Source organism: Borostomias antarcticus, assembly GCF_949987555.1.
Source record: "Borostomias antarcticus genome assembly, chromosome: 1".
Taxonomy (NCBI): Eukaryota; Metazoa; Chordata; class Actinopteri; order Stomiiformes; family Stomiidae; genus Borostomias; species Borostomias antarcticus.
The window spans coordinates 48,102,061-48,128,106 of NC_140234.1; the positions used below are offsets into that span (position 1 = coordinate 48,102,061).

Here is a 26,046-nt window from a genome sequence, read left to right on the forward strand (position 1 = left end):
AAATTATTGTCTATGCTTAGGTCTATGCATGCATGTGTATTCACAATATTATGAATGGTGGTTATAATATAGGCTCTGTGTGCATGCAGGTCTATCATTTGCAATACTATCTATTAATATTCCTGTTCAAAAAATAATGTGGTTAACAAATCTAGTGCTCCTCCTTTCCAGATATGTAGAACCAGAGTAACAGAAAGGGAGTTCTCCTTTCCATATATGTAGAACCAGAGCAACAGAAAGGGAGTTCTCCTTTCCAGATAGAACCAGAGTAACACAATGGGAGTTCTCCTTTCCAGACATGTAGAACCAGAGTAACAAAAGGGGAGTTCTCTGGCACTGGAAACATGAGCTTTAGTGATGGGATGGTGCATGGTGGACATGGTTGTTCAGTTTGTCCTCTGAAAGACCTGCTGTAACTGAATTTTCTCAGAAGCCTTCTAGAATCCGGTTATCATTATCATCATTAACCCACTACAATCATCATTATCATCACCACCACCAGCATATAACAAATCACATCTGCACAAAACTAACACAAGACTGCAACTGTAGATCAAACACAATCTTTACTTAATCATTTTCAAGGCAAATTACAAATAAATACAGTTGGATGCACTTATGTTACAAGGCAGATTTGATTTCCCACACAAATATGGAAGAGGAGCTCCAAAACTGGTCTATGTAATAAAGCTTAAATAGATTCAAAATAGACATCTACATTCTCCAGTGATCATCGCCCCCCACATATTCACAGTACAGGATAAACTAATCTGTACTTCGAAAGGCATGTTATTTCAGTAAAACAGTACGACACATTCTGTCCAGAAACACCATCATTGCTGTGCAGTATTGTTTGAAATAGCTCACATGTAGTTAATCTTGAAATCATTCGAAATCACAAGAAAAAAAGGCAACAGGTGTCATGTGGACAATGTTCTACAGAGCAAGATTTTGTGTCGTGGAGGGAGTTTTGACGTCATCAGTAGGAAGGCAGGTACAGTAGGTAGGTAGGACTAAATCACAGAGCGTACTGTACATGGTGGCTGGTATCTAAAGAAGCATGAAGAAAGGTCTTTACATACTTGATCAGACACGTGTGCGCGCACACACACACACACACACACATACACACACACACACATACACACACACACACACAATGATAATCACATAACCAGAAATGACTGATGACAATAGTTTTGAATAAACATCTGGATAAAAACACACTGCACCAGAACGCACATTTCAGAAAATGTGTTGATTTTTCAAACATACTGTACAGTGTATTCTGAGTGGGCCTCATCTCGTTCTTGAACCTTGTAACAAACCGCCTTATTTGGACCAAAATGTCTCATCTTCATATTGCACAAGTCCTCACCTACTTCATTAAATGGGACAATATTATGAACAATGAAGACGTCAAGGAAACAGTTTTGAGTTTTGTTGACCTCAAAGTAGTATTTAGTAATGGGTTAAACGTTCCATATTCCACTGTGCTTGGCTATGTCTAGCTTGTCATGTCTCTTGTGTAGCTCATATGAGCGTTGTGCTTGTGGAATCTAAAGAGTTGATGTGAGACAGATCTCATAGGGATCAGAGTCTAGGCTGGGGTGGGAAACTAAACAAATTAAACTCAAGATTTAAAACAATCTAAGAAAAAAAAACAAAAAACAAGGGGGCGGCTTATTGTTTCCTGTCCTGCAGGAAGTATGCCTAGTCGTTAGGCAGAACCCTAGATTCTGATATGATACAGATAAAATAAGCCAATTGCAATCCCAGGATTTAGTATTGGTACTTATACCTAGCCAATGAACACCCCTGGATTTAGGACATGGACTATTAGTCAGCCAATGAGGACCCTGGGCAGTAACCAAGTCCCTCCAGAACAGATCACGCTGCGTTAGGAACAGAGATTTGAGAACACAATCATTTCAAACATGGTCCTTAACCTAACAGTCATTCACGAGAGGAAAACTGGAATAATAATAAGAGGAATAAGAAAAAACACACACAAGCTTCAAAGAAAAAGAACGTGTTGAAATAAAATCACCCATACTATTAATGTTATATTTGCTTCTGCTCTCTCTCCTGGCGTTCCTGATGCACAGGGGATATGAAGGAAAGGACACACAAAACAAAGTGAATATGGCTTCCTTACAACCAACCTTCAGTTAGGGAGGACACTTCCACCCAAGCCCAGCAGACAACACAGCTTGTTATTAGAAAACAGGGTCCAAATACGTATAGAAAGCAGAAGCCAGATTCTTTAGAAACCTGTCATCAGTCGTGAAACCCAAGCCATATGTACAGACTAGAATTGACAGTGTAGCCGTTATGGAGATGGAATCTAGCCAAGGTAGGTAAAGGTATAGAATCGATAGGTAAAACATTGCAGCAACGGACTCCTTTCTCTGGTATAGTTCTTTTATCACCCTCACTCTAGTTATTGTTTTCATTTTTTGGTCTCTATTGTCAACAAAACATATTCAAGTAATTGTACTGTTTCAGGGTTGGCTTTTCAGGGATGGGGGTTGGAGGAGGGAGGGATTTGGGGGAGCGAGTACAGAAGGGGGTGTATGATTTTTAGGCAGGTGCTGGCTCTGTGCTTGGATAAAGGTTTGACTGGCCACACACACACACACACACACACACTCACACACACACACACAATCTCCTCTACTTCCCCCCATACATCCTCTCAATGTCGTCCTGGTAGCGCGTCTTTAGCTCCTTGCGTTTGAGTTTGAAGGCGTCCGTCACCAGGCCCGTCTCTGGGGTCCACGGCTCGGGGATCAGACGGATCTTCCTCGGGATCTCGAAGCGCTCCAGCTGGGCTGAGGATGGACCACAGGAAAAGGAAACGCATATGCATTAGTTAGCTTTTAGCTATTAACGCATAGCTATGACAGCTAAATCGCCATACATGGTGGGGGGGGGGGGGGGGAGATGACAAATGTGCAGCATATGGCACCTTGTGTAGAACTGACTCACTATAACATGTATCCATTGGCATAAAACCCTTAAAACAGCTGTAGCCAAGTCAACAGGAAGAGCGAGCAGCCACAGTTAAGTGTCCATGAGTCTCCCAATCACATTAGCAGATGCTATCCAATTCCATTTGTTCTATCTGTCGACACCCTTGATTCTCTCCTATAGGAGCTCAGAGGAACGTGACCTTTGACCTGTCTCACCTGTGAGGGCGGCCTCAGTGATGACCTCCAGGACCACTTCTTCCATGGCCAGGTTCTCGCACAGCTCCTCCCACGAGCCCCGGATACGGTACTGCTCCGCCAGCGCCAGCAACTGTTTCTGATTGGGCACCACGAAGCCAATCACGTAGGTTTCGTCACTGCGGGGGAGGAGTTGTCGTGAGAAAAGTGTGTCTATATAGCTACATTATATAGACAATGATCTCATAATGTAATAATGTGTGCAAAGGCTTCAATTAGATAGAACCAGGAGAACCTCAGAGTGCAAGGATTCTTGTTTGAGGATGGATGAATGAATGAATGGAGGGAGGGGTTAAGAGGATGGAAGTAGGAGCTGGGCACACACACACACACACACACACACCTGTTGGCGTAGGCACAGATGTTATCGATGAGTGGGCAGTTCTTCAGCATGGCCTCCACCTTCCCCAGCGACACGTACTCTCCAGCTTGGAGCTTCACCAGGTCTTTCTTACGGTCTGGACACACAGAGGGAAGGACCACCCACCCACACCCACACACCCACACCCACACCCACACCCACACCCACACCCACACCCACACCCACACACCCACACCCACACACCCACACACACACACACACACACACACACACACACCCACACACCCACACACCCACACCCACACACACACACACACACCCACACACACACCCACACACACGTGTTTCTATTGGATCACGCGTGTCTGTGGGCAGACAGATGTACATGAAAGAGAGGATGATTCTGGCAGATGAACATAGAGAAAAATGGAGCGGTGTGTTCTGGGAAGTCAGATGGGACTGGGCAACCGACACGCCAGACTGATGGAGGGCAGTGGAGAGCGGAGGTCATTTAGGCTCATTTGTCACGGCCTAGTGCTTTGAACACAGAAGTGGTAGAGGATCTAGTCTGAAGAGCAGGTGGTCGCGTTGAATCGGTTTTAGCGCCGACTGTAGACAAGGGACTTTATTGGCAGTTTGGGAACTCTCAAAGATAACTTAATGTAGTTTTAATGAAGGTTACAGTAGTTCCAATGGCCCCGGAAGGCGGTTGTCAGGTACAGTAATGTTCTGAGGCTTACAGTGTAACGTTTATAGATTTTCCTTGAAATAATACATTTCACAGCCTTCTCTTACCTCAAGCCTACTGCTGTCATGTTCCTTTTGAACCTAGTCCCCTCTGTGCAGTCTACTACATTGTATTGGTACTGTATCAGGGCTGCTGTACAGTATCTCCAGTAATCTCTCCGTTCCTCACCGATGATCTTGAGGCAGCCGTCAGGGTGGACCTCCCCGATGTCCCCGGTACAGAACCAGCGCTGGCCGTTCTCGTCCACAAAGAAGTCCTGGCGGTTCTTGGCCTCGTTCTTGTAGTAGCCCATGGTTACATTGGGTCCCCCAACCATGATCTCTCCTCTGGGCTTGGGCGTGTCTGTGGTTCTGTACCCACCTGGCAATAAAAACCAACAGATATCAGTAGAGTGGAAACAGAAACCAAAATAGAAACAGAGCAGATTAAGTGCAGACTTGAGCGTTGACTGCAAAATGTACTCTGTCGAACAAACTAAAATAGACTAAACTAGATTAGATTACAAGATTAACAGCGTGGAATAACAGAGCCTGTGTGCTGGGTTATAAGTATAGAGGAGAGAGTGGAGGCAGAAGATGTGTTGATCTGAGAGGACTTCCTTAAAAGGGTATGGGGTGTGTGGGGGTTGTAGTTTTCAGCTGTTAATGTAACGTGAGAGAATGATCTTTCTCCTCATATGCTGTCCATCTTCAATGTTGGTTAGGCCATACAGGTAAATAATGGGGGATGGATTGGTAAACAGAGTGACACTGTTTTCATAAGTATGTGTAAGAGGAGAGCGAGCGTGTGTGTGTGTATGTGTGTGTGTGTGTGTGCACGCTTCTTCCAGTGCTACTCACCCTCCACCCAGTCCTTCAGCTTGATCTCGGAGCAAACCAGCGGTCCTCCAACGCGGCCGGTGCTGTAGTCCCACACTGGAACACGCATACGTCATTACAAGCTGTTAGAAGCCAACATCACGACACACACGCACGCACAGGCTATCATCATCAGAGCTATGCGCGGTCACGATGCAAACTGGCATCCCCGTCAGAGCTACCCGTCGTTACCGTAGCAACCTGACCTCACTTACTCCCTCACTATGGTAACGCAGTAATACCCATCCCCGAATCATAATATTAACGTTCACATTTGTCATTCGACCACAGTTGGGAGTGGTGTGCAGCTGTGCAGACCGCAATGTTTGGCAACAGTTTTAGATTATTTCCATTCTTTTGGAAAATTCAAGGCCAAAAAAAATACAATATATTATCCTATTTTGTTATGATATGTGGCGGCTTTACGCTGAACACATTTATTTACATGATCAGTTATTACAATCCCTGAATTCCAGGATGGTCCAAGCCTTACTTCCTCCATCCCCTCCCACAGCCAGTCTCTCTCTCTCTCTCTCTCTCTCTCTCTCTCTCTCTCTCTCTCCCACTCCTGACCTCTCCCTCCCTTTATCTTCCAATCTAACCCTCTCTTCCTCCCTCACTCCCTCCCCTCCATCTCCCTCCCATTCTCCCTCCCTCCCTGTTCCATTCTCCCTCCCTCCCTGTCCCATTCACCCTCTCTCCCTGTCCCATTCTCCCTCCCTCCCTGTCCCATTCTCCCTCCCTCCCTGTCCCATTCACCCTCCCTTCCTCCCTGTCCCATTCACCCTCCCTTCCTCCCTGTCCCATTCACCCTCCCTTCCTCCCTGTCCCATTCTCCCTCCCTCCCTGTCCCATTCTCCCTCCCTGTCCCATTCTCCCTCCCTCCCTGTCCCATTCTCCCTCCCTCCCTCCCTGTCCCATTCTCCCTCCCTCCCTCCCTCCCTCCCTCCCTCCCTCCCTCCCTCCCTCCCTCCCTCCCTCCCTCCCTCCCTCCCTGTCCCATTCACCCTCCCTCCCTCCCTCCCTGTCCCATTCACCCTCCCTCCCTGTCCCATTCTCCCTCCCTCCCTCCCTCCCTGTCCCATTCACCCTCCCTCCCTCCCTCCCTCTCTTACGCTCGCTGATGGTGCCGGCTCCGCAGGTCTCAGTGAGTCCGTAGCCCTGGCCCACAGGGCAGCAGAAGCACACGTTCATGAAGCGCTGGGTGGCGGCCGAGAGGGGCGCCCCGCCCGACAGCAGCACCCGCGTGCGCCCCCCCAGCAGAGAGCGCACCTTCCTGAACACCAGGCTGGAGAGAGGAAGAGAGAGAGGTCTACTAGTCTGGACAGGGAGGTCTACTAGTCTGGACAGGGAGGTCTACTAGTCTGGACAGGGAGGGAGGTCTATTAGTCTGGAGAGGGAGGTCTATTAGTCTGGAGAGGGAGGTCTATTAGTCTGGACAGGGAGGTCTACTAGTCTGGAGAGGGAGGGAGGTCGATTAATCTGCGAGGAAAAATATGTGTTTACGTCTGGGAAGATTAACCGTGCTTAGCTAGACGGCGGCTGGTTTGCGTACGAGGGTGAGGGAGCTTGCGTGCGCGTGGGTGAGTTGCGGGGGGGACAGAGGATGAGGTCGAGGATCGACAAATATTAAGTACATATTAAGTTGTTTGCATGCATGTGGATTTGTGTGTGTGTGTGTGTTCGTGCCTGTCACACAGGGGCGTGCTGTAGCCTTTGGAGAGCTGCTCCAGCTTGTAGTTGTAGGCCAGGATGAAGAGGGTACGCTGGACACTGCTCATCTCCTCCACCTTGGTCATCACATTCTTATAGATACGATCCATGATCTCCTATAGGAGGAGTAGGGAGAGAGAGGGAGTGTGAACGAAAGAGAGGGAGGGAGGGAGAGAGAGAAAGAGTGCATGAGAAGAGACAGTGATTATATGAGTGAAAGAGGGTGTGTGTGTATGTGTGTGCGTGTGTGAGAGAGAGAGTGAAAGTGAGAGAGATGGATAGACTGAGACCGAGGGCGAGAGAGATAGAGAGAGATAGAGAGATAGATAGAGAGAGAGAGAGAGAGAGAGAGAGAGAGATGGATAGACTGGGACCGAGAGCGATAGAGAGAGAGAGAGAGAGAGAGAGAGAGAGAGAGAGAGGGAGAGAGAGAGAGGAGGGTAACACCAGTCAGCTGGTCAAGTTCCAGATCTGTGTGAAAGCCGAGTCCAGTCAGCCAACGAACGTAACAGAACCACATAGCCAACACTTAACACTACCCAACACAGTCAGGTTCTGCTGCTGAGCAGCTAATAAGGAGCTCTGGCCCAGACGGAGTCTAACACTCTGGAGCTCCAGTTCTGAGGAGCTTTGGGCACAGATAAGAAGACATGGAGAGAATGACAGCATCTTCCTATTAGCCTTGGTTGAAAAACACACTCTTCAGAGGTCCATGCCCGGCCATTTTAAACGCTCCCTCTCCATGTTATTTCAACGTATGCTTCTGTTGAAACCGTACATAACACAGCGATGCACCTACTTGTCTGCAGTTGGCGGTCATGACCTCGCACAAGACTGTGTGGGGCTCTCCTAGGGCTGGGTTAAAAACATTGATTCAGAATAGATTCATGAATCCCAAAATCGATCTTTTATTTAATGAATGAATTAATAAATGAAGGAATCATGGTTCATTAATTCATTCAATGATTCATTTTTGGAAATCAGTATCGATACCCAGCACTAGTATTGATGTGTTGCATAACTTGGCAGTCATGTTTTTGAGGTTACAGCAAAAAAAAACGAGAAGGTTTTAGTAACACTAACCGAATCGATATTGAATCGAATCGAACTGAATCGTGATAATCGATTCTTGAAATTTGAATCGATTCCCAGCCCTACTCCTGACCCAACGGAGAATACGCTAAGCATATGAGACCTCCGTCGGCCAGGAAACAGGGAGGTAAATCAGAAACATATGCTCTGTTACACAAATGCACCATCATCATCATCATCATCACCACCATTGAGCTGATGAGAAGGGAGGTGTTAGTCCAGCGCTGTCGGCGTGGAAAATAAGTGACCTCATTCCTGTCGCAAGGTTGATGAAAAAGACAGAGAACGAAAGAGAGAGAGAAAGAGAGAGACAGAGAGAGAGAGAGAGAGAGAGACAGAGAGAGAGAGAGAGAGAGAGAGAGAGCACGAGTTCATTAGGTTCACCGTGCTACGGTGCTTGTATGCGCTGAACACGGCGTGTAGTGCGTTATCAACTGGCATCACTAACAATGGCTAAAACTGGTATTGCTAACAAAGGTCAGGCTAAAGTGGGGTTTTCCTACTTTTTACTGTTCGCTAAAGCTGGCACCATGTTGTGCCATGTTTGTTTGACTGTGTGCGACCGGTGTGTTTGTGTGGCTGTTGGTGCTGTTTGATATGGACAGTAGGACTCTGGAGGGAGGGTTGAATCCACACTCCAACCAAGAACACTTCATTACTGAGATGATCAGTGTGTTGTCCAATGGCATAAATAAGAAAGAATAAAAAAACAGCTGGTTTGTGTGTGTGATGCACTACTGAGAGAGGAAGCCGACGTGGGACTCATGCAGCCTGTTGTCAATGTCACTGAAAACTACACACACTGTGCGTGTGTGTGTGTGTGTGTGTGTGTGGACTGTATGTGTATGTCATGGGGAAAACCACACAGGTCTTTCTCACGTTCTGTTTACAGCTGTGAATGGTTCCAGACACTGGGGCCCTCTGACCCCTCAGACCCTGGGAGGAGGGGGAGGGGGGTCCTCATGGGGGAACAGACAGCAGAGGAGCTGGGGGTCTCACAGAGACAGAGAGAGAGAGAGAGAGAGAGAGAGAGAGAGAGAGAGAGAGAGAGAGAGAGGGGGAGAGGGGGAGAGAGAGACAGAGAGAGAAAGAGAGAGAGAGAGAGACACAGAGAGAGAGACAGAGAGAGGGAAAGAGGCTTTTCTCACTGACCGTGGGAGGTAGTCATGGAAAAGTGACAAATCAAAGAGTGTGTGTGTGTGTCTGTGTGCATGCGTGTAGCCATTCATGGATTGCGTGCAGGAAGTACAGTAGCAGTTGTTGTAAACGACAGCACGACAGAGATGCTAGCAGCCAGTCATCCAGGGGCGTCCATTAGTGAGGCAGAGAGGAAGGAAACGTGAGATGAAACAGAGTGAGAAAACACGTCACAGAGCCTGGCCAGCCTCTCAGCTGAGGGATAAAACCACTTTAACCCCGGCTGTGCTCGGAACAAAAACTTGTTTTAGGTGTAAAAGAATGAGACAAGATTTGAAACATTTCAATGACAACAGCCCGTGTTGTCAGGTCTTACCGGTACGGCGGCCATTAGCGTGGGCTGCAGAACACTGGTGTCTCCCTTAGTGCCTTTCTTGATCTTTGTCGACTGGGGTGAGAGAAAGAAATGGTTTTACCTGAACGTACATTACCTGAACATACAGACGGGTAAAGGCACTGGGATTCCACCGAGTTAAGAATTGAGAACTGCTTCGTTGTCTGTCATCATCGACATCATCATCATCAACAACAACATCACCACATGCATGTTAGCGTTGGGTGGCGTGGTGGTGTGTGTGTGGCGGGCGGCGGGGCTCGGACCTGGTCGGCCAGCGTCTGGGGGGAGGAGTAACCGATCCTGCAGCCATGAGCCACGCACACCAGCTCGGCGCTGAGCTCCAGGACGTGGGCCAGCGGCAGGTACGCGATGTAGGTGTCCTCCTCGCTGCCGGCACAGAAAAAACATGACCAGGAGTCAGCAGCACTATCACAGTCTCTCAGCCTCTACGCATGGGAAAGGACGCGAGATACCCATCCTGTTTAGGGTGTCTCACAGAGGAAAACGCATTAATAATTACATGTTTTACTTAGATTAGAAAACAAATTGATGGAGACTGTTGTTTGCCTAGATTCTGGAAATACGCAAGAGCATGTGACATCTGCCTTAGAAGCAAGAGTGATTCTGAGAGAGAGAGAGAGAGAGAGAGAAAGGGAGAGAGAGAGGGATAGAGAGAGAGAGGTTGTATTACAGTAAACGTGCGGAAGTCACTGCCTGCACAGTAGAGACATTTATACAATGACAGAACTAAATACACAAAGAACAGCCATCATTTTCATGACGGGTTCTAATCAAGATGGTGACGACCCTTGGGTCCCGGACCTCCCCCTCCCTCTCTCTCCGTCTCTTCCATCCTCCCTTTCACATTCTCCTCCCTCACTCCCTCCCTCCCTCCGTCTCTTCCATCCTCCCTTTCACATTCTCCTCCCTCACTCCCTCCCTCCCTCTGTCTCTTCCATCCTCCCTTTCACATTCTCCTCCCTCAATCCCTCCCTCCCTCCTTCTGCCTCTCTCCCCAGAGAAACGGGGTCTTTCTAACAACCCAAACAAACAATGCTGCTGTAAGCCCCTGTGAGATGGTACTGTACAGCTGCTTGCTATGGCAACCTTTGACCTATGCCTGGAGGTCGTTCCCGTACAGTAGATCACTTGACTGTTTCTGTTACTCAGCATGACTGATGTGACCTTCGACCGCAATACTGTACACAGTACAATAAGAGCTGCAGTTAGTCAAACTGACTGGCGGAAATGGTAGATTATAGGACTTTTTTAAAAGTTTTATTGTAATAAACATGCCTCTAGATCTAAACGGCGACTTTCCTTTTTAGGGGGCTAACATACTGGTATTGAGACAATATCAAATCAAACTTTATTTGTATAGCGCATTTCATACACAGAGGCAACACAATGCGCTAGGTAAATTGATATATTTGGTATGCATGAAACCGTGTAAAGAGCATGTTGGTGTTGGTAGGAGGGTGACGGGGTACCCACCCCAGGTTGGGTATCCTCTCCGCCATGCCCGTGATGCCAGCGATGATGTTGCTATGGGAGATCATGACGCCCTTGGGGACGCCCGTGGAGCCGCTGGTGTACATGATGACGGCGATGTCAGAGGGGAGGGGCTGCGTACAGCCACGAGCCACTGGAGAGGTAGGACGCACACACACACACACACACCCACTTCCATAAGGATAGGAAGCAAATAATTTTGCACTTGTCAGTGTGGAATCAAACCTGCAAAAGGGCATGTGAACAGTGAAGTGCGCCATGGAAAAATCAGTCAACTAGATATTAAACAACCACATCACTGATATGTAAACCTCCTTAAGGCACTTGGCACTATCAGGGAGAAGATGTGCCTGAAACCTGGAGGCACTGCCAAAAAGACCATTAACTCCCTCTCTCACTCACTCACTGCCCCTGAAAGCAGATGTCTGACATCCAAAGTGCCTCTAGTGCTGTAATATATCACCTCACCACTTAGAATAAATAATCATTCTACATAATAATAATTCTAAAGTGACAAAATGAGGATGCTGCAATATGGCTCAACTCGCAGACAGAGGTTTCAAGTCGTTTGTTCTTGTGTGAGAAAAGCGGGTTGTTCATAGTCTTTTCGAAGGCGGGACTGTGTGTGCATGTGTGTGCATGTGTGTGTGGGGTGTGCGTTTGTGGTGGTTGCTCGGCGTTTCGTATAAGATAAACAATTCCAAGACATTCGCAGCGAGCCTGGAAAAAGTCTACCTATATCAAACACGAGGGGAGGTCTCCTTGTCGGACGCAGACTTGCACATGCTCAGATAAGGGCCGAGGAGATGGGGAGGAGGGGCTCTACGGTGTGAGCTGATATCTAGTGAAGTTTACAGTTTACACACACAGGCACACACTCAAACACACCATCTCACGGTACCCACTCGACTTGTTTAGGGTCAAGGTCAAGTGAGTGACAGCTGGCGAAAGCCAGGCAGGGAGAGAGAGAGAGAGAGAGAGAGAGAGAGAGAGAGAGAGAGAGAGAGAGAGAAAAAGAGAGAGAGAAAGAGAGAGAGACAGAGAGAGAGAGAGAGACAGAGAGAAAGAGAGAAAGAGAGAAAGAGGAAGGGCAGTGAAAGAGAAGAACAAAGTGAGTCGGGGGGGGGGCGGGGGGGCTTCCTCAACTTTCATCAACCCGTCTCCTCCCCCCAATCCAACCTTAATCTGACGCAGATGTGTCCACTTCCTCATTCACATGACCCGGCCGGTCGACCCCCAGGTTTAATGAGTGGGACGGTCCAAACCCAGAGATCTACTACTAGCGTCTATAGTGAGGATATCAGAACCCAGAGTGAAGACAGCTGAGCCTGCAGCATCTATGGTCCTAAAAACATGAATTCTCATCAATTTCATTACGACGTGATCAGATGCCATTTATTGGTAAAAGTTGAAGGGGGGTGTATGCTATAAACATTTTTTTTTCAGTTCACACACACACACACACACACACACACACACACACACACACACACACACACACACACACACACACACACACACAGGCCTCGTTACCATTCTCAGGTTTGGCGCCCAGCTCTTGAACGGCAGCCATGTTGTGTACACTAATGCCTCGTGGGTAGCCGGGCCACTTGGTGGGCGTGTCATCCACTACGATGATGTGCTGGAGTCTGGGGACCTCCAACAGGATGGCCTGAACAGGACAAGAGACAGGAAGAGAGAAAGATTAACGAGAAAAGATCAAGAGAAAGAGAGAGAGAGAGAGAGAGAGAGAGAGAGAGAGAGAGAGACACCAAAGGCAAGGCAGAGGTCTGATGGCTGTGAGAGAGAGATAGCACATGTAGCCTGTTTGGTGTGTGTGTGTGTGTGTGTGTGTGTGTATGCATGCATGCATGCATGCGTGTGTGTGTTCCTTACCTTGAGTCTGGTCTCCAGCAACTCTCTGCTGGTGATGATGTGTGTGACCTCTGTTTCATTCAACCCATGAGCGATGGCTGGACCACCCAGAGTGGAGTACAGCGTAACCACTGCATCAAAACACACACACACACACACACACACACACACACACACACACGGTTAGACGTTTACAGTAACTTCAGATAATGAATCTTCTTGTTCTGCCGACAAGTATATTATAATCAACAAGAAATGAAGGCCATTTTGTCATAGCTAAGATAAGCAAGACATATGACTACTTTTCCCATTGAGGTCACAAATGATAGAAGCCCCTGATGGTGAGATACTCTACTGTACATCCTGTTGCTCATAAGGTGTCAAAGTGTGTGTGTGTGTGCTGTGTGTGTGTGGCTATGACATCATGTCTGCTCCACCTCTGATCTTATCGTCAGGTGTGACGTGTGTGTGTGTGTGTGTGTGCGTGTGGCCCAGGGACTGGGCTAAACCAGGCTGGGCCAGGATAAATTGTGTGTGTGTCATACTGGTAACTCGTTAGAAGTGTTCGTGCGTCATACTTGCTTCCCAAATGACCCAAATGTTGTTCTTTTTGGAATACCAAGATAACCATAACCACACTGGTATACCCTAGGGATCTATCTATTGGGAACGCTGGCGGTCACTGGAGTCTATGAGAATGACCGGGGCTAGATGGGGCTGAGGCTCCCTAGTGCAGAGTCATCATGTACTTTAGATTGACCAGTGTACGTTTTTGCTTTTGCTTGTTCGTTCATTGGACACACATGTACCAGAGCCCACCACAAGGGGGCGCTTGACACAGTTATTTCTCCCATTGGCAAGTACATTTGGCTTTGTACAGTACATAAAAACTATGCTAGATGTCTTAGTAAAAGTATAGTGTACTCTACTCAGGGGCCTGTCTACTTTCTAAATCCAGAGTTCAGAGTTCCGGAATAAAATGTTAGGATTGTCATAGGTTAGTATTGAGGTTACAGGTGGGTACAATGATCATTATTTATAGTTGTTATCAGCTTAGATCAGATGACTCCTATTTACAGTAGGTAGTTTCAGATCAGAGATAGGTCATATACTGTAGGGTCCAACCGTGACAGGGTTAGTCACGCCCTCAGGTGGGGAGTCTGTGGGTTTCAGTCGTAGAATGCACAGCAGCGCTCCTCACTTCCGACATGTTCTGTTGGGGTTTGCGCTTAGAGGCTCGCTATCGATTTGCAAAACGTGCGTCAACGCATCGCAATGAAGATAGCTGCGTTGCGCCCGGTCAAAACTAACAATGGACCGACTGGAGACATTTAAATAGATTTTCTATTTAGGTTATATAAACATCTTGCACTTCTTATCTATCCAACCCTGTTTCTAACTTGCAATGAGATTAAGATATTCGTCTAAGAAGCATTTTCGCTATTTCTAATGATCAGGAGGACGTCTCTCTCTTGCTCCGTCTGCCGACCTCACACACGCACGCTAGAGGAGAGCCTGCTGGAGTGGAGTGAATGACAGCACCAAACGTTGTCGGCCATGCTCGTTGCTACAAGTGCAAGCAAGTCTTTTTCGGGAGGAAATCCTGTGTGATTCTTTACTCGCGAGGGGAGGCTTCCTTCAGCTCGGCAGTAAGCAATGCGTGGAAAGTAGCAAAGTGAAAATCCACGATTCACAAGTGCGCATTGAACCGTGGAGGGCGTACCGCACGGTATATCAATATCATACCGAGAACCGTGGCGTTGCTAGCCGGCTCGCGTGCCGAGGTCCCGCGTGTGTGTTGAACTGCGTTGAACTGTGAGTGCGCGAGCGGTGTGTGTGTGTGTGCGCGCGCGGGAGAGTCGTCCCTGTGCGTCGGGCGCACAGCAGCACCAGTGGCCACTCATGCAGGGCTGTGAAGAGGTCGGAGCAGCAGCTAGCGGAGGTCAGGTCACCACGACCTCTCGTCTGACAGGACGGAGAGGGACGGAGGAGGGAGAGAGGGAGGACAGTAACATGGGAGAGAGAGAGACGAGGGGAGGGGCGGGGGTCTCCGCCCCTAGGGCGGGCTGAGGGAGAGAGGGCCTATGGGACGAAGGCGGGTGACATCACGTCCTTGAGTCATGGCGCCTGGGACATACTCCTGGGTGAGGACAAGGGGCGAGACACGTCTCACTCACACACGCACACGCACACATACACACACACACACAAACGCACACACAGCTTGCATGTTTGGAAACGTACAGTATGGCTTTCTTTTTGACATTGTGAAAGGCACCTATGTTATTTCTATCCTTCCATGTGCCTGGTCTAGATATCATCTTGGCTACTGAACATGCATGATTTGTTCCATTTCTGAAAAGGGCTGTTAAAATTCAGAACGCTACGACAGCACCACAAGGTCAACAGGACAAAAAATTTTGTTGAACATTTTTGGAGCAGAGAACTAATTCACTGGTAGTATAGTTAAGCAAAAGATGAAGAGAAACAAGAAAGGGGTGAACAGAGAGAGAGAGAGAGAGAGAGAGAGAGAGAGAGAGAAAGAGAGAGAAAGAGAAAGAGAAAGAGAAAGAGAAAGAGAGAGAGAGAGAGAGAGAAGGAATGGGGAAAGATGGCGTCAGATGCTGGGATGAGACTGTCTACGTGAGCTCCTGATGTTGACAGAAGCATCAGGGAGTCAGCCAGAGGGATACACAAGGGGTGGTGGAGGGTAAAATAAATAAATAAAGAGGAGCGGGGGGAGGAGGGGAAGGTGGAGGAAGAGAGAGGAGGAGAGGAGAAGGAGGAGGAGTAGGAGGAGGGGGAGGAGAAGGAGGAGGAGGGGGAGGATGAGAAGGACGAGGAGTGGTAGGAGGATGAGGAGGGGGAGGAGGAGGAATGGGACAGTTGAATAACCAGAGAGAGAGAGAGAGAGAGAGAGAGAGAGAGAGAGAGAGAGGGCAGAAGGGACAAACTGACGTTGTTCCTCAGCTAGGCTCTGCATATTTCAAATGGTCCTTTAATTTTCCTCTCAACACACACACACATATTTGATGCATGATCCAGTTGCAAAATAAGGACTTGAATATTAAGACCGTAGGGAGAGAAGAGCTGCCTTAAAAGACCTGAACCCCACACTCCCCCAGGGTCACTGGGTCACCCAGCTCAGCCAAGTGAACAACTACACCACAAACAGGGATTGTGCACGTAGCTTCACTGTGTGTGGAAGTGTATGTGTGTGTGTGTGTGTGTGTGCATCCTACTCCCGTGGGAAGTTGTGCATGAAGCAGGCCCGTGAGTATGTGTTTTCATATTGGTGTGTGTGTGTGTGTGCGTGCGTGCGTGTGTATCTTACTCACATGGGAAGTTGCGCATGAAGCAGGCCCGTGAGTATGTTTTCATATTGGTGTGTGTGTGTGTGTTTGTGTGTGTGTGTGCGTATCCTACTCACGTGTAGGGATGACACGATATCGATTTTTGCATTATGGTAGGGTACGGGATGGATATAGAAGGGCCCAGTCTACTTCCTGGATGGAATAATAGGCTTTTTTTTTTATTTATCGACTAGACACAGGCGTTTGAATAGGCTGAGTTCTAGAGCCCTACAGTGCAACACAAGATGGAAAATACACACTAATGAAGTCAACGACGCAAATTCAGCCGAGGCACGTACGTCACGGCCGGGGGGTCAGCAGAGGTTAATCAGTCACGCATGACGCAGCACCAGCTGACTGTAGCTGTCATAGCATTGGTCAGCTCACTAGAGCGCATGTATTTAAGCTGTCAAAACATGTCATTGTTCGCGCTTGCCTTTACTGCTGTTGTGCAGTGCATGCTCGCCCCACCTCCTCCCCTGCTCCTCCTGCGTATGTCGATGTCATCTGTTGTCATTGTTGCTCTCTGTCCGGGGTAGTTTGCAGGTATTCCACCAGCGTCGGCCGGTGGATGCCAGAGTAGCCGCAAGCTTGTCTCTGTGGCTTTCCGTGGCGGCGCCATGGAAGCAGAGACACGAGGCTGTATCTCCCGCGGAACCCACGAGCGTCGGCCCGTGGGGACCAGGGACTATAATGTACAGCAGTCCTCCTGTGGCACTCTTTGACGGTCTTAGTGGGCTGAGTTACCTCCGAGCGTCTTCCCGATCGCGGCCCACTCTGATCGTCATTGAGGCAGGATGCCGTTCCCCCTTCCTGGCTCTCTGGGCCAAGGGCTTGGCCCAGAGGGGGGGAACACCTAGATTGCCTCCCCCTGCTAACGCGCTTTCCACGCCGGTGGAAGGCAGGGGGCCCCCCGGACAGAGCACACCGCCAAAAATTCATATGCATGTATTATGCCGCTTGTATAATAAATGTTCAAATTTGACAAAAGTGATCTCGTCTGAATTGTAATTAAGCTCAGTTTATTAATAGCAAGCTTATATAAACTGTTGCAAGCAACTTGAAATGTGAAGTTTCAGCAGTGCATTATTGTGCAATACCGTAAACGTAATACCGTAAACACAGGGAATGTCACGGTTCTAATACCGTGGACATTTTATACCGCGGTTCGCGGTTTTACGGTATACCGTCTCATCCCTACTCACGTGGGAAGTTGTGCCTGAAGCAGGCCTGTGCTGCTATGATCCACTCGGCCCTGGTCTCACAGAAGATGGCGATGTTGTTGTGCGGTCTCTGCCCCAGCGCCGCGAGGCCGCTACCAAACCTGGAGGACGCCGTGTGGGTCTCCTTATAGGACAACCAGCGGTAGTCCCCCAGGATCACCTGCAGAGGGAGGCAGAGAGCAGCAGGGGAGAGAGGGAGGGAGGGAGAGAGCAGCAGGGGAGAGGGGGATGGAGGGAGGGAGGGAGGGAGGGAGAGAGCAGCAGGGGAGAGAGGGGGAGGGAGGGATAGAGCAGCAGGGGAGAGAGGGGGATGGAGGGAGGGAGGGAGGGAGGGAGGGCAATAGAGGGTGGGGGAGAGAGGAGGAGGGTAAGGAAAAGGGGAAGTGACAGGTGAGAGGGATAACTAAAGACAAAAAATAGGCAAAGGTAGATATGAGTGATGAGGTGTTGGATAAGGAATGTTGTAGCTGGGGTAAGTAGTTTCAGGACTGTGTTTGAGCGAGGTGTGTGTGTGAAAACAAGTGATAAAGTGTGCGATAAGGACGGTTGTAGTCGGGGTTAAGCACAGTATCAAGAGGGAGGTGTGTGTGTGTGTGAGAGAGACAGGAAGAGAAACGTTTGCAGGGTGTGTAATCAGTCCTAAGAGGCTACTCATGTTTACCGTGCCAGCACCTAGAGCGTGTGTTTTCCACCCAGTAAACTGACACAAACAAAAACACTGCCCCCTGGCAACAGACAACTTCATACACCAACGATGAGACAGTGCCCTCTATGGGTTAGTAGTTGTTAATGCAGGACAGACAAACGGATAGACACACACATGCACACATTACACAGACGACAGACACACCCACACAGGAATCTGAACACCAGTATACTCCTATAGTACAAGGTCTCATCTAGTTGTTTAGAAACGGTAGATGACATAACAGTTGTTGCAGAAACATGTGTTTCAACAGCGGTGTATAAGTGGATTCCAGGGATTAGGGGTGGTGAGATTAGCGAGGTAATTGGGGTGTAACTTAATCAGATGTGTTGCAGGACAAAGTTGGCCACACACACACAGTAGTAGGTGTTTGAGCATAGTTTGGATAGCGAATTGAGCAACCGAAGTACAGCCTAGTCCTTCTAAAGTCTTGCTGTTCTTTGACGTCAAAGACAGAACAGTCGATAAACAAGCGCCAATTTGCAATAGCTGCGACCGCGTATGAGCTATAGAGTAGGCTACATGTACAAGCATTTTCAATCTATATGAATCTTCTCCTCTCTGGTCTATTAGTAGATTGGTAACAGCTGTGCTGCCACAATTTCACACACCCATACACGGTCCAGTGGGCAACAGCAGCATTGCACTTTTGTGGACATTTCTGCGGACCAACCGACTGACCGAGCGAGCGAGCTATAGGGCTGCTGGTCGCCGCTAAAAAATAAACATGATTCATGTCGCACTAGTAGCCTACTTCTCTCTCTCTCTCTCCTCACTCTCCAGCTCTCTGTTACTGCCTCCCCCCTCCCCCTGCTGGCCTCTGCCTGTCCTCCATTCCCCCTTCCTCTCTCTCAGCCTGCCTGCCTCTACCTCGCCCCTTTTCTCTCTCTCTCTCTCTCTCTCTCTCTCTCTCTCTCTCCCTCTCTCCCTCTCTCCTCCTCACCTTTTTGAACACCTTGCCGTTGGTCTGCCTCTCGTCCTCCTCTTTGACCAGCTCCCGGGTGCCCAGGCAGTCCCTCCCGGGGAACCGGCGGGCGGCGTGCGCAAACACCCGGTCCAGCGTGTCCATGCCCGGGTGCAGCGACGCCACCAGCCTCTTGGTGGCGCCCACCGCCCGGTAGGGCCCGGCCGGGTCGCCCGTCACCGACAGGGCCTTCGGCCTCCGGGCCCGTTCCTGCTCCGAGCCGAAGCCTGGGTCCGGGCCGCGGGCGGAGCTCAGGAGGAAGGAAGGGAGGAAGGTGATCAGGGTGTAGAGCCACACCGACAGCTGGAAGAGCAGCAGCAGGATGGGGTTGAGGTCTTCTTTCAGCTTCATCCTGAGTGTGTGTGTGTGTGTGTGTGTGTGTGTGTGTGTGTGTGTGTGTGTGTGTGTGGGGGGAGGGGGGAGGGGAAGGGTGCGAGTGTGTAAGATGAGAGAGAGAGAGCTTGTTAACCACGAGACAGATTGTGTGCTGGTTGAATTTGTTCTCCTTTTGTCTCTCTCTCTCCCTCTCTCTCTCTGTCTGTTCCTGTAGTCCTGGAGGGCGTGGTAGTCAGGCGAGAGAGCACCTGCTGCCTTCTCTCTCTCCTCTGTCCTTTTGAGAGAAAGGCCGGCCTCAAGCGCAGTAGCGAGGTGGTCCTGGTCCCGTAGCTCCCGCCTCTTTGTGGGTCAGTCTTCGTCGCTGTGGCGGCAGCACCTCGCTCCTGGGAAACGTGGAACAGCAAAACATCAGCGGGCGTAACCAACCCACTCCCATTCAAAAAGACACAGCACAACCCACTACCATTCAAAAAGACACAGCACAACCCACTCCCATTCAAAAAGACACAGCACAACCCACTCCCATTCAAAAAGACACAGCACATCCCACTCCCACTCAAAAAGATACAGAACAACCCACTCCCATTCAAAAAGACACAGCACAACCCACTACCATTCAAAAAGACACAGCACAACCCACTCCCATTCAAAAAGACAAAGCACAACCCACTCCCATTCAAAAAGACACAGCACAACCCACTCCCATTCAAAAAGACAACCCACTCTCATTCAAAAAGATACATCACTCTCATTCAAAAAGATACAGCACAACCCACTCCCATTCAAAAAGACACCCCACTCCCATTCAAAAAGATACAGCACAACCCACTCCCATTCAAAAAGATACAGCACAAGCCACTCCCACTCAATAAAACACAGCACAGCTCCCAGTGACCACGCGGGCCCTGCTCGGCCACACCTCTCGCGCTCGTCAGCCCACCACATACAGGCCACTCCCTTTAACCACGCTGGCTCGCCCGCCCGCCCGCCCCCGCAGCTAGTCAGCTTGCTAGAGCTCAGACCCCCACAGCTCAGAGAACTGTCCTGCACAACCACACACACACACACACAGCAGGCTCTCTCTCTCCCTCCCTCTCTCTCTCTCTCTCACGTTGACGATAGCTGGACGAGAGACAGCAGATGCTACACAAGAGGTGGAGAGAGAGAAGAGGGTGCGAGTGAGGGAGGTATAGAGAGAGAGGAGAGGGAGAGAGTGAGGGAGGTGGAGGTGTAGAGAGAGGGGAGAGGGAGAGAGTGAGTGAGGGAGGTGGAGGTGTAGAGAGAGAGAGAAGAGAGAGTGAGGGAGGTGAAGGTGTAGAGGGAGAGAGTGAGGGAGGTGAAGGTGTAGAGAGAGAGGAGAGGGAGAGAGTGAGGGAGGGAGGTGGAGGTGTAGAGAGAGAGAGAGAAGAGAGAGTGAGGAAGGTGGAGGTGTAGAGAAGAGAGGGAGACAGAGGGAAGTGGAGGTGTAGAGGGAGGAGAGGGAGAGAGTGAGGGAGGTGTAGAGAGAGAGGGAGAGTGAGTGAGGTGTAGAGAGAGAGGGAGAGAGTGAGAGAGGTGGAGGTGTAGAGAGGAGAAGGAGATAGAGGGAGGTGGAAGTGTAGAGAGAGGAGAGGGAGAGAGTGAGGGAGGTGGAGGTGTAGAGAGGAGAGGGTGATAGAGGGAGGTGGAGGTGTAGAAAGAGAGTGAGGGAGGTGGAGATGTAGAGAGGAGAGGGTGATAGAGGGAGGTGGAGGTGTAGAGAGAGTGAGGGAGGTGGAGGTGTAGAGGAGAGAATGATAGAGGGAGGTGAAGGGGTAGAGAGAGGAGGGGGAGAGAGTGAGGGTGGTGGAGGTGTAGAGAGAGGAGAGGGAGATATAGAGAGGGAGGTGGAGGTGGAGAGAGAGAATGGGGGAGAAACGGGGGGAGAACCAGAGGGAGACAGAGAGAGAAATAAGCTAGGCCTAGAGAGCACAAGAGAGAGAATGGTTGGGGAGACAGAAATGATGCAGGGAAAGTTAAAGGAGAGCGGGCAGAGAGAGAAGGCGGCGGGGGGGGGGGGGGGGGGGGGGGGGATGATGGAGGAATCTCTTGGGGGGCCACAGCATAAAAAACATGTTTCTGAAAATTCCCTGAACTTTTGCAACAAAATAGATTTTCCACACAGGCCTAAATCTGGAAGTAGGTGAAATGTACTGTCCCGGATTCAGAACATTCGATAAACTAGATTTTAGGCCTACGTGAGAGGGGTCCTCTCTTCTTTGTAGACTTTGTGTGTGTTAATGTGTTCGTGCATGTGAGTGTGCCTAGGAGAATTCATGATCGCATTACGCTGTTGTGTGTGTGTGTGCGTTTACGCAAGTCATCATTGAATCCAGAATGTGCGTCTGTCGGCTCATGCTACTGATGCTAAATGAGGACTCCAAAACCTGGCAATGGACAGCGTGCTGGGAAGGAGCTGTCCATGGTGCTGACAGTCACACGGTTATCTCTTTCGGCTTCCTGTCTGTCAAAGAATTGACTTTAAAATACTGCTGTTGGTTTATAAAGCACTGAATGGTCTAGGGCCAAAATATATTTCTGATCTGCTCATATGCTATGAACCATCCAGACCCCTCAGGTCGTCTGGCACAGGTCTGCTTTTTGTCCCCAGAGTTAAAACAAAACATGGAGAAGCAGCATTCAGTTTTTATGCTCCACATATCTGGAATAAACTTCCAGAAAACTGCAGGTCTGCTGCAACTCTTGGTTCTTTTAAAACAAGCCTGAAGACTTTTCTTTTTGCCACTGCTTTCTAAGAGGAGCTGTTTATCAGTATACTGCACTGTAACTTTTATTCCTGTATCTTATTTGTCCTGCTTTTTGTTTAAATGTCTATAATGACTTGCTTTTTGTTTTAATGCTTTTAATTTGTCCTGCCTTTTGTTTTAAATGTCTTTAATGTCTTGCTTTTTGTTTTAATGCTTTTAATGTCTCATGTAAAGCACCTTGAATTGCCCTGTGGCTGAAATGTGCTATATAAATAAACTTGCCTTGCCTTGCCTTGCCTTCCTATAGAGGGAAAGGCTGTATGTAGACTAAACCGGGCTAACTGCAATGTGCTACGAATGGTAGCATTAACAATGGTATGAGTCACGGTTTCGTGCCAATGCTAGGCTCGTCATGCCTTTTAGAATTTCCTGCAGTGTTCAGTGTTGGCTTTAGGCGTTTCGGTCTCTGCGTTGTGTTCATGCCAACCATATAATAAAGTTGAGACAATCTTATCACAATACGAGATGGTTCGAATGTAGATTCAACATGGGTGCAGTTCAGCTCGTTACAGGATCAAGTTTATTGCAAGTTTATATCCTCTCCACAAACAGGGCTTACAGCAGAGTCTCTCTCTCTCTCTAGCTGACGCATAGACCCCGTTTACACCTTGCATTAAAATACGTCTTGTATCGAGATTGTATCTAGATAATGATTTAGCCTGATTACATTTACACCTGGCATTAATATGCGTTTCGAGTATCTTCAACCCGATCCGTTCGAGATCCGATCGACTCTGTCCAGCTGACAATCGAACGTCACATCCTGATTGTGCTTGAATATTTTCGTCCGACCAAATTGAGAGTAGACTCGTCTGGACTCCAACCTTGACCAGGATCCATTTTTATGCTTTCTTGCTATCACAACATCAGCTCCATAATATTAACTTGGCTAAAAAGCATCTAACTGCATCATGATGGTCAGCGATGAGACGGCTGATAACCCTCCGTCGCGGGAGGGAAAAGTGCATCAGTCGGCTGTGATCCTTAACAGTAGCTTAACGTTATGTCTGAATACAATTCAACGGCTAATTCCCAATAAAGAATCCATCCAGTGCACAAGCAACTCCCCCAAATGAGAAGCACAAGCTGGCAAGTGGAAAAGTTCATGCATAGTTGTGTTTGGCTGAGATATTAATGGGACATCATCGGACGCAAAACTAGCAATAGCCGATCGGCTACAGCTGTGTCAAACTCAGCTGCTTAAACAGGTGATGCACAATTACTTCGTGAAATTCTCCGATGACCCCGCCTTATAATAGCCTGAGAACAGGACACATCACTTTCCCACTCCAAAAGCTTAGCTTAATTTAAGATAGTATTCATTCATAAACAATGGTTAGTTGCTGCTTGCTGGTCTGGAACCGGCGCGTCAACGGCTACGTATTTCCGCCCACATTGTTGATATGTGGATTAAAAACGCATTCCCGTTTACACTTTTATTAAATGTGGTCGATATGCGTCCCTGACCACCTCCGGAGGTAGTTTGGCCAATCGGATCGCAATCCGTCCTCAAAACGTTTTGGGCGCATTTACACCTGTACTTTCATGTGGTTTAGCACGATCAGATTGCAATCTGATCACCAAAAACACATTTTAATGCAAGGTGTAAACGGGGTCAAAGATCCGAGGTCTATCATGTTCTTAAATAATACTTGTGCGTCAACAGTCTCCTTGTATCAATAATAGATAGACAGGCCGAGTATCCCCGACGTGCGCTCCAGTCTTACCCCAACATATGAAAAGAAATGTGACCGGCCTTGTTAGTTATACCTTAGGTCACCGTGGTTTTAAGTAACCCTAAATATCTCTATCAAATATCACCCAAATCCCATCAGCAACACTCAATGGCATCTCTGGCTTAACACGCTTTTCAACTGAAGAGGTCTCACGCAAGACCATCTCTATCAGAACTGTGTGTGTGTGTGTGTGTGTGTGTGAAGCCACACAAGGTTCCTTCATTGACAACAGTAAAACTACCACACAGACATACAGTACATTGCACACGCATGCACACGCACATTCATGCAAACAATAAAGTTGTTCCACAACACACAATCTACCCTCAGGTCTTCACACAACTGGTAGACACACACACACACACACACACACACACACACACACACACACCAGAATTAGACCTTCTAAGAGCCTATTTTAGCAACAGACTTGTATTATTCATGAGAGAGCAGCTCATCTCTTTTAACAGCTTGACCTCCTCCTCCCATCCCTCTCAGCCCCCCCTTCCCCACACACTCACGCACACACACACACTTCTCTGAATTGTTCCCAGTGGATTCAGCCCAATCCCAATGTCCCTATAAACTCTCAAGCCCTGAACCCCCACAGACTTGTTGACATCACCTGGTAAGTAGTTGAGTGCGAGACGCTGCAAGGGCTTGAAATGGTATAAAAAGGAATGGGACAGCACATTGCTACATCACGTTACGTTGACGCCATAACATATGCCTTATTATTGTGGGTTTGGGACTTTTTATTTTATGTTTTGATTTTGTTATGTTTTTTTGTAATTGTAAATTAATTTGGGGTTGGGTCACATTCCCTTTACATTATCACAACCCTCTGTTACCCTCGTAACTTCTGTTCAACTTGTTGAAATCATTTCATTTTGTGGTTATAAGCTCACTACATTACTACCTGTCATTGTTGTTGGTGATGAATCCAGAAGTATTTAGCCTACCCAAGCATGACAACACATTTCTGCACAAATACCTCACAACTCGCACTGAGATGGACACTGCACCGAGATTGGATGATTAATGTCATGCAGCTTTTAACTGAGGTGCTGTATCATATGATTTATGCCAACAGAAATCGATGTAATTTATAGCCATACACATATTTTCGAACAAATCAAATTATACAACCCGTAGGGTTGGTAACCTTGGCTATACGTAAACATATTGAAACCAAAATAAAATTCTTCAAGTAACCCTATGTTTCACGTCACAACGATATGAACTGTGGGTAATTCCCTAAGGCACAGTCTGCAGAGGTGCAGACTTATGGTAAGGGGACATAAAGGGCTCAAAATGTCTGCCAGAGAGCCCTCATGCACTTGACGATTTGACAATGGGACAGCCCTAAGCCCTCATGCACTTAGTGGGAACGCGCCTCAAAGTCTGCGAGTCCGTAAGGGTGGACATTTGGACTGGGCCTTCATGAATAAACTAGGCTGCACGCAAATTCTCCCAGCATCCTCTCTTCCTCCAGAGCAGTGTGCAGTAACGCAGCAGCACACCTTGCTTTCTCAGACAGCGGTCACTGGGTCTGGGTCAATACGCAGTCTGAGGTCAACAACCTCCAGTTTGCTCTCTGTGTCCTCCTTGTCACACTGTCCCTGTCACGTGCAGACATGTCCTGCTGCACTCCAGACTGCTCTCTGAACTTCTGTACTGTGGTGTGGTTTGTGGTGTGACGTCTCTGGACTTTTGTGACCATTTTGTGTCTTCACCTCTAGTCTGCACTACTCCCTGTGATGTTCTGCCTCGCTCCATGTGTCTCCATTCCCTGACTAGTCCCCACTAGGCCCTCTACTGCCCCTCTACTCCCGGTTCTCCAGCCCCAGCCCTCATCCTAGCTTCTCTGCCTCAAGCCCTAGTCCCAGTTCCCCAGCTCCAGTCCTAGTCTCAAGCCCTAGTCCCAGTTCCTCAGCTCCAGTCCTAGTCTCAAGCCCTAGTCCCAGTTCCCCAGCTCCAGTCCTAGTCTCAAGCCCTAGTCCCAGTTCCCCAGCTCCAGTCCTAGTCTCAAGCCCTAGTCCCAGTTCCTCAGCTCCAG

The 26,046-nt window shown here is 48.6% G+C and overlaps 1 protein-coding gene across 1 annotated transcript; it reads right to left on the reverse strand.

Annotated features, from left to right (window-relative positions):
• Positions 1-547: 547 nt before the first annotated feature.
• acsl3a (acyl-CoA synthetase long chain family member 3a) lies at positions 548-19,480 on the reverse strand (the record flags this gene model as incomplete). The annotated part of the gene is made up of 14 exons (XM_084439385.1): positions 548-2,834; positions 3,192-3,349; positions 3,574-3,688; positions 4,469-4,660; positions 5,140-5,214; positions 6,273-6,445; positions 6,847-6,986; positions 9,476-9,547; positions 9,760-9,883; positions 10,991-11,141; positions 12,542-12,680; positions 12,905-13,014; positions 17,442-17,619; positions 19,109-19,480. The coding sequence occupies 14 exons, from the start codon at positions 19,478-19,480 to the stop codon at positions 2,677-2,679; spliced, it is 2,157 nt and encodes a 718-aa protein (XP_084295511.1). The 3' UTR covers positions 548-2,676.
• Between the last annotated feature and the right edge of the window lie 6,566 nt (positions 19,481-26,046).